General features: G+C 48.3%; 4 protein-coding genes across 4 annotated transcripts; 1 reads left to right on the forward strand and 3 right to left on the reverse strand.

Moving 5' to 3' along the window:
* Positions 1–383: 383 nt before the first annotated feature.
* N7455_009466 (TatD family hydrolase) lies at positions 384–1,526 on the reverse strand (the record flags this gene model as incomplete). The annotated part of the gene is made up of 2 exons (XM_040954731.2): positions 1,333–1,526; positions 384–1,283 (listed from the first exon to the last, which is right to left on the reverse strand). Exons 1-2 carry the CDS (start codon positions 1,351–1,353, stop codon positions 384–386), a joined length of 921 nt encoding a protein of 306 aa, XP_040814777.2. The 5' UTR covers positions 1,354–1,526.
* A 174-nt stretch (positions 1,527–1,700) lies between these two features.
* Positions 1,701–3,413, reverse strand: N7455_009467 (hexokinase family protein; the record flags this gene model as incomplete). The annotated part of the gene is made up of 2 exons (XM_040954626.2): positions 1,701–2,892; positions 2,947–3,413. 2 exons carry the CDS (start codon positions 3,411–3,413, stop codon positions 1,701–1,703), a joined length of 1,659 nt encoding a protein of 552 aa, XP_040814844.2.
* Positions 3,414–3,974: 561 nt separating this feature from the next.
* N7455_009468 (MFS transporter) lies at positions 3,975–5,460 on the forward strand (the record flags this gene model as incomplete). The annotated part of the gene is made up of 3 exons (XM_040954665.2): positions 3,975–4,214; positions 4,295–4,696; positions 4,756–5,460. 3 exons carry the CDS (start codon positions 3,975–3,977, stop codon positions 5,458–5,460), a joined length of 1,347 nt encoding a protein of 448 aa, XP_040814892.2.
* Positions 5,461–5,681: 221 nt separating this feature from the next.
* Positions 5,682–13,265, reverse strand: N7455_009469 (type I polyketide synthase; the record flags this gene model as incomplete). The annotated part of the gene is made up of 5 exons (XM_065606213.1): positions 5,682–7,053; positions 7,117–7,532; positions 7,590–7,874; positions 7,934–12,662; positions 12,733–13,265. 5 exons carry the CDS (start codon positions 13,263–13,265, stop codon positions 5,682–5,684), a joined length of 7,335 nt encoding a protein of 2,444 aa, XP_065460176.1.
* Positions 13,266–13,659: the final 394 nt, after the last annotated feature.

Here is a 13,659-nt window from a genome sequence, read left to right on the forward strand (position 1 = left end):
GCAATACAGTCGGTTTGGGGCTCGACCTCAAGTCCGGGGCAAGCCCTAAGGGGCCGTCGAGCCCCTGTCTTCCTCCCCCTGCATGCCTACCCAGGGCACCAATCATGATTTCCGAAGCCAAGGGATTTGTTTACATCCACGCTAATCTATGAAATTACATATGTTCATGGCGTGGACAAAAGCTTGTTGCTGCGCGATCTGCATGGTGCTCTTCGAGGTACACACTGCGCATCGCTCTATTAATTGAACATGCTCTGAATGAATGAATTACAAATATCGACAGTTCTAATCCTCCAAGTATACTAGTAGTTAAATCAGGTGGATATTTTTGTCAAGTTCTGTCCATTGATTCGAAATGTATATTTTGGTTTGAAGATATATATTCACAACCAAAACATCCGACTGCTATTATTCCAAGCGGCCTCTGCCACTTCTTCCATAGTAACACCCTTCAAACCCGCCACAACTAACCCCACATGCTCCATAAAACAACTCTCATTGCGCGTCTTGACCATTTGCCCCAGTATAAACTTGTTATGTTTCCGACTCGCCGGCAAAGGCCTCGCATTTTCCAGATAACCCGCAATTTTGGGATCATTAGACAAGACCTCGCACCACGGGGCATCAGTCTCCAGCTGCAACTTGTCCAATGGGATACTTCTAACCATTTCCAACTGTTCATCCGTCCGGAACGAGACACCATTGACACTAATCTCAAGACCCAGTTCCACCAGCTGGAGCATCTCCCCCTTCGTCCCCGCAAAAGAATGCACTAACCCACCACGCGGCAGTCTTGGCAGAAAAGGCTTGATGATGGAAATAAAATCTTCAGCTGATTCACGAACATGCAAAAACAGCGGTAATTGGAATTGCACGGCCAACTCTAATTGCTCGCGGAACGCGCGCTGCTGCGTCTCTTTATCGGCCCGATCCAGGTACTCGTAGTCCAGCCCGATTTCCCCAAACGCAGCCAGAGGCGAGGGGTTCTCGGCCATAAGAGTTTCGCCGAGTTCGCGCAGCTCGTTGAGATATTGTGATTCTGGCTGTTCATAGATTTCGGCGGCATGGTAAGGATGCACGCCTAAGGTCATTTTGCACATCGTAGGGAACTCCCTCACTGCCTGGAGATTTTGCTTCACGCCTTCCAGGGTCATGGTGGTGAGCATGATCTTTTCACATCCATGTTCTCGGGCTCTTTTCAGGACTTCTGCAAAATCTGGTTCGTGATATTGCTTTCCTCGGTAGATGCCTTGGAATTGGTCTGCAGTGAATGTGACGGCAACCTGTCGCGAGTGTTAGTTGAAATTCGAGTAATAAGAGGAGTTTGCTCACATCGAAGAACTTCATTGTCATTATTCGTATTTAGTGGAATATCGTGATGGAAAGAAAAGGAAAAATCTTGCGTTCGACGTTCTTGGCGGGTTCGAACCCGATAGGGCTGATATATATTGGCAATCACGTTTTTTGAGGCTTGGTAATGAAAAGCTGTGCCGCGGACTGTACACAATTCTCGAAGTAGATCTTCGATTTAAATGGCATTAACAAGTCGTTCAACAGAACGACATGGAAACGTACCGATGTCGGGCAAAGTGGGGTGGGGCTTGTTTTCCCTTGTGGGCGAACCTCCGAGGGGAAGAATGCGATATATATATCTTATAATGCATCTATGTGACTATCAACTGGGGGGAAATTGATGATATCTAATTACGAGTAACCTTGATTTCCCCAATTTCCCCCGACGTCGTTCCTGCAAGGACACCAGTTCCAATGATCCCGCCATCACTGGCCTCCCGTAAGAAGACGCTTTTCCCTCCTACTTGAGGACCAGCTCGAAGTAGCAGTCGATCAATATATCTCTGTACGGTTTCTTTATAGTGGGGATAGTGTTGGATCACTCCACCTGAGAAAGCCACGGCGAGCTCCTCGGGCCCGCTCTTCCAACCTGGCGTTGACGATGAGACTGACTCGGGATCCGTTTGTTTAGTACCTTCAACTTCCATTTTGACATTTTCTCCATTGGTGCAATTGGGCGCCGTGTTGCCTAGTTGGACTTCATTGGTGCAGGCTAGCATACCAACAACCGCAGATGCCACCAACGAGGCCGCTCGATCCTGTACAGCCGAGGAAATGGCTCGAATATCACGGGCGTATTCAGGCGACCAGGTCCAATCACTCTCAGGAGATGGTTGAAGTGTCTTGGACAACTCGCTTGCAAGGCGTTCATCGGACAGCGAAGAGGCAACAACAAGGGAGAGGTAGTCTGTTGAAAGAGAATATTCCTCAACCAACTTCAGCGGTAATTTAGAGCGATGTATTCCCAAAACCCCATGGAACCAATCATAACAGACGATTCGGACAAGCTCGCCAGTGTATACGCCGCCGACCATATATTCCATTGGCTGGAAACCAGGTCTTTTGCAATTTCTATCCAGCTGAAGGTCCCACTTAGTTCGAATACCAAGCTCATCAAAAGAAGCCGCTGCAGTGGAAAGAGTCCACTCAGTCGAGATGAGCGTTTCTTGTGCGTCGGGATGTTTTTCAAGAATGATCTTAGTTTTGGATTCATGCAAATCGGCAAGTTTCATGGGAACCGTCGTGTTGCATCCTGCGCCCACGATTAGACCCATAACAACACGGGTGTTGGGCAAGGAAGGGATGGAGTACGCCAATGAAGCAAGGGTCGCTGTTGTATCATTGATCATGACTGCGACTTTCAGTTTAGGAAGAGAGAATAGCCTGCGGCGTTTAGCAGGCATGTTCATTTCATCTCCATGGGTTGAATATGTGTGTCGTTCATATCCATTCAGCAAGGCTTGGCGGAGATTGAGATCTGAGTTTAGAGAAAAGCCTTTCCCTGTCGGCATCAAGATGGCTTCATCGAGGGAATCTTGTCTACAATGGGTTAGTCACAGAACGCATGACCGAGTCTGGGGAGGATAGCTATACTTTATAGGCAGACAAAATGAAATGCCTGTCGTTATTTGATCAACTCGCTCTTCACTTGGGTTGGCCAGTCTGTCTGCCACCACCTCGGCGATACAGTCTCCAATCCATGTGAACAGATCAATAGAATGGTCCTTCCGTAGATGTTCTTCAATAGGCCATGCTTTCTCTAATGTGCGCCGTACGCGTGTATGTCCTTCGACATGTTGATCTCCTAGGAGGTCGATGAAGGCCACCCGAAGGTAGGATTGACCAAAATAGACAGCAAGATAGCGTCCTGTTTCATGACCCGTTGGAAGACAGGTAAGAGCCGTTGGAATAAAGTGTTCTGAAGATTCCGCAGCCAACTTTTTATAAGACGATGACAGTCGACAGGATAAATCATACAAGGTCTCGAGTTCAACTCGGAAAGGCTGAAGAAACTCCTTTAGATCGGGCTTTTTTGAGGAGATCTGCGAAGTTGTGGCCATTTCAACTCGAAAATTGGGATGTGACGTGGCTTTTTCCCAAGATGGAAAGGTTGAAGACTTGGGAGACATCCCGAGGTCGCGGATAAACACGCGCTGATGGAGAGAATACCACCACGTGACCGGCATTTATTATAATGCTACATTACTTTTTATGATTGATACAATTCGATAACTAGTTGACAGGGCTCTATGGTATATACTATTGCCTCAATCTTGGCGCCTTTGATAGCCTTTTATATCATCTTTCGGCCTCTAGAGTTCCATGTTAGCTTCGGAATGCTGCCCTTGAACTTTCAATATGGTTAATGGGCGCTTTGATTAGAAGTGAAAAATAGACTTACTAAACTTGAAAGTAGGTACCTAGTGGAACTGGAACTAGATAGAGCTTATAAATCCCCTTTATGGACAATGATAGCTCTATAAATCCGCACATATAGAATATCGGGGTTACATTCGCCAGTTGTTCCCCCCGCATATTCCATGGATGTCTCATAGCCCCTCAATCTCACGCTTCTCACTGTCACCTTCAACCTTTCAACTTTGGAAGTGACACCACCAGAAATGAGCAGAAGTGAGAACTCGAGCCCGTCATCTTGGCCACCAACGCCAGACGAACCTGACTACCAATATACGCCCGAAGCTACGCCCTCAGAGACCGACGATACTCCACCTTTGCATGCAGTAAACGTCGCACCAAGATGGAACGAGTCAAAAACAACCATATGGAAGGTGACTGCCACGTTTTGGTGTGCATTTGTGATGGGATCCAATGATGCTGCATATGGAGCAATCATTCCCTATGTTTGTGTCACCAACTCAGCTTTGACCTGATCATGCTATATATGTATAAATTAGCTGACCATCTTACTTGAACCTTTTAGCTAGAGGTTTACTATCAAAAAAACTACACGATCGTTTCCCTAGTGTTCCTTTCGCCCTTTGTGGGATATACTGTATCCGCTATCCTGAGCAATTTAATTCATCAGACTCTCGGCCGACGAGGAATCACAATAATTGCTCCGACTTGCCATGTGATTGCATTTGCAGTCATATCTACCCACCCGCCCTTTCCAGTCCTGGTGATTATGTATATTCTGGTTGGCTTGGGGAGTGGATTTCACAATGCGGCATGGAACGTATGGATCGGGAACATGGCGAACTCGCATGAGGTACTCGGTTTCTTCCATGGGTTCTATGGCGTGGGGGCCACGATCAGCCCTCTCGTTGCTACGAGTCTAATTATCAAAGCTGGATGGGAATGGTACTCTTATTACTATCTGATGGTATCTCGGTCGTCTCTACAACCACCACTGGATATCGACAAACTAACGATCAAATATAGACTGGAGCAGCTGTTATAGCCCTCGTTTACTCCACTAGCGCTTTTTGGGGTGAAACTGGGAGTAAGTATCAAGAAGAGAATCCCAGCTTCCCTGGCAGAGGAGGAGTATTCGCTCAAACACGCCTTGCCCTCACATATAAGGTCACCTGGATATGCGCCGTCTTCCTCTTTCTCTATGGTGGAATTGAGGTAGCAATCGGTGGTTGGATTGTTGTCTTCATGACAAACGTCCGACACGGCGACCCGTTTGAATCCGGAATGGCAGAGACAGGCTTCTGGCTTGGCATCACAGTCGGTCGGTTCGTGCTAGGGTTTGTATCACCACGAATCGGAGAGAAGTTGTCCATTGCTATATACATCTTGCTTGCAATTGCCCTTGAGCTCATCTTCTGGCTCGTGCCTGAGTTTATTGTGTCCGCGGTTGCGGTTGCATTTGTTGGATTCTTTATGGGGACTATCTTCCCGGGTGTTGTGATTGTGGCGACGCGATTACTACCGAAGAATCTTCATGTGGCTGCTATTGGATTTGCGGCTGCACTTTCTATGGGTGGTGGTGCTGTTTTCCCATTCATGATTGGCGCCATTGCCCAGGCTAAGGGGGTCATGGTGCTGCAGCCGATTTTGCTTGCCATGCTGGCTGTCTCATTGGGAATTTGGGCAATGATGTTTCGAATTCCTCAGCAGGAGGTATCACATCAAGTCTAAACAGAAATAAACAATTAGAAACGGTTGGTTCAATATAGTTCATATTCCTGAGCTGTTGCTTCTAAGCTACAGTGTTTTGAGATTTCAACGGAGCATACAGGGTGGAAATTGGCGAGAACTTGCTGTTGTATCTCATCATTTGCTTTCATTTCCTTGATTTGTTCTATTTATACATATCAAAGTATCACTTACATTTGGAGTCAATTACAACCACGTGATGCTCAATCGGCTTGCTCTTGTACACCGTGGAACAATTTAAGCATGCCACGAGCAGCATGCTCCCCGAGTATATCAAGGGTGCCCATTCCCATCAACTCGAGGACACTTATATCAAACTCGAATGTTGCCTTCCACCACTGTTTCACCTCAATTGCCACGAGAGAATCCATTCCAAGCTCAGACAAGGAGCAAGATGTCACCAGGTCTTCTTCCGGCCTCAGCAAGAAGCTAAACACCTTCTTTCCAATTTCCACAGCAAGCGTTTGAGCAGAGTCGGTCTGGCTTAGTAACGCGGCATCGCTCTTGGCCTGTGTGATAAAGGATTCCAGGCCAGTGCCAGAAGTAGAGGTCAAGGTGGTACCAGGTGCTCCAGTATTATGGAACACCGACATTCGTACGTCCTTCTTCCAGATCAAACGGTTTCTTTGGTCGGCCAGAAGCATGTTGGGGCGAATTCCAACGCAGAAGCTGCTTGCTTCGGGTCTCGACTTATTTGCCATTGGTGTCATCGCTGCCTCTACTGCGCTAAAAAGCTCGCTCACTGAGACTGTATTGCCTAAGCCGCCAGCAGCCTTGAGCTTTTGTATAATTTCCTCCTGCTCGGCAGCATAACCTACCCCCTCGACAGGACCGATGTCGATAGCGCAAGCTGGTAGTCCCAGACCCAACCGGTATTTTGAAAACGCATCTAGGAAGGTATTGGCACCAGCATAGTTGATCTGACCAGGAAGCCCAAAGACGCCGGAGACCGAACTGAAAAGAACAAAGAAGTCAAGCTTGGAATTTGCAGATACCGAAGCATTATGGAGATTCCACGTTCCCTTGACCTTCGGGTCAACAGCTGTGTTCCACTCTTCCAGTGTCATGCGTTCAAAGCTCCGATCACGAAGCATCATGGACATTTGCAGGATACCCCGAAGCCGGCCTTGAGCCCGTTTGATGGCGGTGGTCACATCCTCGATGTTGGACACGCTCCCTTGAACGAAGTCGGCGCGACAATCCATACTGGCAAGCTCTTGAGCAAATTCTTGGTGGGTTACGCTTGATCCTGCAGTTCGGGAAAGATATATGAGATGGCGAGCTCCGTGTTGGACCATCCACGTAGATATAGCCCGACCCAGACCGCCGAGGCCACCTACGAGTAGGTATGCACCGGAGCTGTTGAGTTGGATGGGCTTTTTTCTTTGCTGGATATTTTGTACTGCGCTGACCTGGCCTGACGTATCACGCATCGACACGACGATCTTTCCTAGATGAATGCCCTGCTGCATGTAACGGAAGGCATCGTGTATACCATCGGAACTAAAAACCTTGATGGGTCGGATAGGAGAGATGTAGCGCTCCCTGAGTAGGTGCACAATTTCCTTTAGCAGCCTGCATGATGTCAGTTATCGAATCTCATACATTGTTATCCTCCTCGTGATTGATGGTACATACTTCTTCGCAAGGGTCGGCTTTCTGGAACAAATTTGATCCAAGTCAACACAGCAGTAGCTCCGGTTGTCTAAGAAAGGAGTCATGTCAAGTTTTCCAGAGCCAATCAAGTCTCGCTTGCCAATCTCGACCATCTTTCCAAATGGTGCAATGCACTTCCATGTAGCGTGTAGTAGTTCACCAGACAATGAGTTTAATGCCAAGTCGACACCCTGTCCATTTGTCTCCCGCATGATATCCTCGACGAATGAGTTATTACGGGAGTTGAGGATCCTATTTCGAGGAAGGCCAAACGTCTCCATGAGATACTGGACCTTCTCCTCGTTACCGACAGTTGCGTAAATCTCGGCTCCGGCCATTTGAGCAAGCTGGATGGTCGCAATTCCAACTCCACCGCAGGCACTGTGGATAAGAATGGACTATAAAATACGTCAAAAGCTGAGACAAGAAGCCAGAGAGTTGAGGGGGGAACGAACCTGTCCCTTTTTCAGATTACCGACGTCGAAGATGGAGTATATTGATGTGCTGAACACGCAAGGCATGCTAGCCGCATCGGTGAAGCTTAAGCCACCTGGGATTTTCTCGCACAGGTTCTCGGAGAGAACTAATTGTGTTCCAAATAAACAGCTCCCAACAACCATGACGCGGTCACCGACCTTCAGATCTTGAACTTCAGGACCGATGCGGCGGACTATGCCGGCGCCTTCATGGCCAAACTCATTATATTTGGCCTCGACAATGCCCATGGCACATAAGACATCCTGTGAAATCATATCAGTATGTGTTTGTTATTCTGTCCGCCTGTTTCCTTTGGACCTACCTTGAAATTCAAACCGGTTGCGTAGGTTTCGATTTCCACTTCATCTCCCATTAGGGGTTTGATATCCCCATGAGCCCAGTATAACGAAGCCAAGCGACCGGGCTTACTAGTTCGAAGAGCCATGCCACCATTGGAACCCGACGTTTCTTGCTCGTCTTGCACCGAGAAAGAATGATACCGCCCGACTTGGACGGTATTGTCCACAATAGCGTATTCAAATTCAGGCTTGAGGGTCTCGTCCTCCTGGCGGACTTGGAACTTCTCACATACGTCAATGAGCTTTTCCAAAGAGATATCAAGATCATCAATCTCGCAAGTAGCAAAGTCGACAAGCAATTCATTGCGAATGGTCCTTGCTATGCCGTTGATCTGGCTAAATCTCGGGTCCTGACATTGGGATTGTGATAAACGAGTGACCCAGAGAATCCCACATCTATTTAGGCTCTCCACCATTTTCTTGAAAGAGTCAAATCTTGTGCTATCCATGTTTTCAAAGAATGGGGCTTCTTCGTCAAGCAAGGCGATCACATCTTGTCCGTCAGGCAGGGGCTCTTCGTCAAACCGAGAATGATGAACGGAGTATCCCCTGTTCTCCAGCGCCTGACGCAAAGAACCGACAGATTTTGATTCAGGGAGGGTCAAGAGCGTGACGCATCTTTTAGGTGCAACATCGCTTTCCGGTCTAGCCACGATCATGGCGTTTAACTGATATGGGTAGTCCGAATCCAAAACTGCAGCATCAGGAGCGCGGAATCCAGCGGTCTTGAGTTCTCTTTCCCAGCGCTCAACGCCTATATATGGCTCATCCGACCGACCGTCAGCATTGCCGTACCACCAACCGGCTAGAGTTCCAAAGATATAGTTGACCCATTTGGATGTGGGTGTCAATTCGTGGAGCAGGAACCACCCGGTGGGAGAAAGAAGTTTGCGAACATTGCTCAGACTGTCGTTCAAGGATGCAGTGGCGTGGATGACATTAGTCGCCAGAATTAGGTCGTATTTGCGACCATCGAAACCTTGGTCGGAGGGGTCCTTGCTAATATCGAGAGTAGCGTATTCAAGGTTTGAGTAATTGGCAAAGCGATCCTTGGCAGCAACAAAGAAGCCTGATGAGACATCAGTGAAGGTGTAATTTGTGTATAGGGTTCTGTTCCCAGGTGTCAACAGCTTGAGGATATTAGCTGTAGATCCGCCGGTTCCGGCACCTATTTCGAGGATACGCAAATTAGGCTTGCTGTGGCTTAGTTGACCGATGAATCTGGAAACATCGCATTGATCCATAGCGTCGTAGACCTTGGCCAATATGTCGTCGGCTAAAAGGAGATCCAGAGGCTCTACCTCTCCGGTAAAAATCCGTTGGACGTTATTGAAGATTACCTCAATACCAACAGCAAGATGGGCGCCGTTGGTTTGGGACACCTGGTCAACGAGCCTTTTCACTCGCTGCTCAATGGCAGTATTGTCAAGAATTTGGAGACTCTGCAAATCCACAGAAAGGAGGTATTGATCGATCCATGATCGATACTTGGGCATGTGGCTGATTGGAGTATCCAGTTCCGCAATGACACGCTGTGTGTAAATCATACATAGATGGGATAGTTCTGTCAAAGCGGGCATGTAATCACTGCGGTCAATCAATGGCTTGATGAGGGTGTTGACATCCAGGAAGTCGACATGGGGAGCCCATTCTGCGCAAGCAGTGGCGTTGTCCGCTTTGTCAGAGTCCTGATGATCGAGAACAGAGAGTTTAATTCCAGAACTGCGTAAAGCAACCTTGCCCCCTGCGGTAATACATTGGCTACTACCCACGATAGAGCCGTTCGGGGTATAAGATGCGGAAGCTTGGATTTGGACATTGTCATAGCAGCGGTAGATGGTCATTTCTTGAATGTGGGTAGGAACCATTATGGTGGTTATTTGATCGGCATATCCCTTGGAAGCAGCTACGCTGAGCAGCTGTAGTGAGGCATCGATGACTGTGGGGTGCAGATGATAGTTATCCCCACCAGTATCCTTTGCAACAAGTTCGGACGTTGCATTCTGCGTAACGGTGTCTGATCGGAGATGGTCGAGACGTTGAAATGATGGCCCGAAGTTGAGACCGGACATGGCCATAGAATGGTAGCAACGGCGCGTATCAATTTTGCGCACAAGAGGAGCTTTCTTGTCTAAATCTTCAAGATGTTCGCTAAGTGATCTAACCTCACCCGAGCAGTGCTTGATCCAACTTGTTCCGTTGTGAGAAGCGATGGTAAATTCCCACCACTCGCTGTCGAGGGAATCAGTCAATCGATTGCGGTGCAGTGTTGTCATGATCTCAACTGGCGGGCCCTCATTCAAGACGAGGGCAGTGCTAACAATGATATTGCGTAGTTTGAATGCTTCGCTGACTCCGGTTAGCTGTCTCACAGCCTCTCCAATCATCGCAGCATAGCCAGCGAAGGGGAAGACAATATCATCGCCGACCTTGTGGTCGCGAATCCACGGGGCATTGTCCAAGTGAAACAAATTTCTGAAAAGAGCATGGAAGTCTGGACTCTCTGTTACCTGGACCCCCAAAAGATCGTGGTACCTGTGATCACGATGTCTCCACTCCTTGCTCAACCGAGACTCATGCCAGAACCTTTTTGAATGATCCCATGGATACCTTGGAAGGTCTGGGAGAGTAGACCCTTCACTAATGACCTTGCCCAAATCAGAGACAGCATTGAGAACATGAAGCTTCCCAATGGCAGTCAGGAAGGATTCCGTACTGTCCTGGTTGCGGACAAATGCAGAGACGTAAGGAGAAGAAGTGGAATGATGACTCTGGATCTGTCGCAAGGGACCCGCAAGAGCGGAGTGTGGCCCAATCTCAAGGAGCACCATATTCTTCGAAATCGGGTGCTGGATTATAGATGAGACTGCTGAACGGAAGAGTACTGGCGACTGTAGGTTCATCTGCCAGTATTTGGGGCCGAAAGTCTGGGCTTCGGTAAGTATTTTGTTCTCGACACTGCTGAAGAACAACTTATTTGGATCCTTGGCGGATACTTCATGTTCGATCAAAGCATAGTAGTCGTCGCCTATCTCAGCCATGTGATGAGAGTGGTACGCCTTGTCGACTTTCAACTCTCTGGCCAAGACATCAGGGTAGGCCTTCTTGATATTGGCAACTGAATCCTCAATAGCATGTGTATCACCAGCGAGAGTAACACTCTTGGGGGAGTTTTCGCAAGCAACAATGACACCATCCTGTAGATATTCCTGGACTTCCTCAGTGCCCATACCTATAGCCGCCATGGCCCCGGGTTTGGTTTGTAGCTTGGTGACCCGACCTCGATAAAACGCAATCATAATTGCTTCGTTGGCTGTGATGGCACCGGCAGCGTATGCAGCAGCTACCTCGCCACTAGAGTGGCCCACGACAGCAGCAGGCTGAATTCCAACGGAAGCAAAAGTGTCAATCAGAGCCACTTGAATTGCCGTGCAAAGGGGCTGGGATAACTCGGATGAGCCAAGCCTGCTGGTATCCGAGGGCTTCAAGAGCTCTTCTTCAATACTCCATTCTGGTCCATCTTTGAGGGTTTTTAAATGTGAGTCAAGATCTTGAATGCTCTTCTTAAATGCGGGATAGACGGCGTTATGAATCATAGAACCACCCATTTGTGGCCACTGAGCCCCCTGGCCAGTGAAAACCATGACAATATTTGGTGCCTCGCCAGTTTTTGAGGGAGCTGAAGTCGTTAGCAGACCCAATGGGTTATTCACGGAGAATGCCCGGTGAGGCAGATGTTCCCTTTTATTACACAGAGTGAATGCCAGATCGGCAACCCTGGCTGAATTCTTCTGGACATAGGCTGTATAGTGGGAAATCATCTGTTTTAGTGACTCGACATTGTTTGCTGAATAAACAAGCAGCTGCGGTGAAATGGTACACTGTGGGGGAATGGGGGAGACTCCAAAGCTCTGAGCCGAATCGAGAACCACGTGAGCGTTTGTGCCTCCAATGCCGAAAGAGTTCACACTGATACGCTCGCTGCGAGCCTCAGGCCATGGCATCGGTTCTGTGGGAACAGCGAGACCATATTCATCCCACTGGATATTGGGATTGGGCTCCTTGAACTTGATATTCGGAGGGATGATGCAATTTTCCAGGGCTAGTACCGACTTGATCAGGGATGTAATCCCGGAGGCTCCCTCGGAGTGACCAAGATTGGGCTTCACAGACCCAATGAGGATGCCACCAGAAGGGCCAAAAACCCGGCCCACTGCTCGGGTTTCGATGGGATCTCCAACTTGGGTGCCAGTGCCATGACATTCGACAAACGCGGTCTGGGAGTAATCTGCAATACCTGCCACCTCATACGCGCGTCGGATCATGGCCTCGTGCGAGATATCATTAGGAACATGGGTGCCAATTCCAGCACCCCTTCCGTCACTGTTAGATGCCGTCGAACGGATAACCGCTCGAACTGGATTTCCATCCCGGATGGCATCATCCAGAGGTTTAATGAAGATGGCAGAGATTGCCTCCCCTCGGGCATAGCCATTGGCATCGGCGGAGAAGCTCTTACAAGATCCATCAGGCGAAATTACGCCTTGCTCACTCATGGCAGTTGTCATGCCCGGTGCCATAATCAGATTGGCACCGCCAACTATGGCTCCCTCGCAGTCGCCTCTGGAAATTGCCAGACATGCTTCGTGTAGTGCAACAAGACCTGCTGAGCAGCCAGTACGTACTACCATGCTTTATTTTGTTCTCCCGCTTAGCAATTTGCATTCTATTCCGAAAGAGAAAAAAATATGGATCAACTAACCTCGGTCCCGTCAAGTCCATCTCATATGAGACTCGGTTCGGCAACATGAAATCTCCATATCCGCTCACTCGATGCTGGCCATATTGCTGGGTTTCTTTCACACAGATTTCCAGCCAATCTTCACCAAAGCTACCCATGTAGCAACCAATCGGTCGTCCTTTCCAGTTTGTTTCGCCAGCATCTTCCATACACTCTCTGGCAACTTCTAGCATCTGCCGTTGCTGTGGGTCCATGCGCTCCACCTCCAATTTTCCCATTGTGAAGAAAGATGTATCCACAGAAGCAATGTCAATACTTTCATCCAGAAAGTATCCATATTCGGTCTTGGCGCTGCCCGGTTTCTGCATCTCAGAGTAGTATGCAGAGGCATTATATCTGGACTTTGGCACTTGGCCACGGGCATCTCCTTTCGCAACCAAGAAGTCCCATAGCTGTTGTGGTGTGTGTAAGCCTCCAGGAAGACGTACAGACATTCCACAAATTGCGATGGGCGCTGGGGGAATCAGCTTTGGTTTGATTGACTCGGGAGTCATTGCTGCACTTGTTCTTGTTTTTTGCAATGTAAAAGGGGCTTTCACCTCGCGGGATTAAGGAACAAGAGTGCGAACAACAGACAATTATAAATGGCTAACACGGCCTACAAAAGTTCGAAAATAGCCGTTAGCTCCCCATCTGAACCCCACCTAGTCTTGGTCTTGGTCCTAGTTCCAATCATGCAATCATGAGGCCAACTTGTTGCGTTGTTCTAGCCTAAAGATTTCTCGTCTCAAGTACCTCGGCGTTCATGTAGTCCCCACATATGCAGACTATTGTCATAAAGTTCACCGTGCTCACTGGTGTTCGGTACACTTGATAATATCTCATTGGATCTCTAGCACTAAAATAGGTATACCGCAAAGTTAATAGACAACAGATTTTATTTCCTAT

This window comes from Penicillium solitum, assembly GCF_028829755.1.
Source record: "Penicillium solitum strain IBT 25940 chromosome Unknown utg000008l_segment0_segment0, whole genome shotgun sequence".
NCBI classification, from domain to species: Eukaryota; Fungi; Ascomycota; class Eurotiomycetes; order Eurotiales; family Aspergillaceae; genus Penicillium; species Penicillium solitum.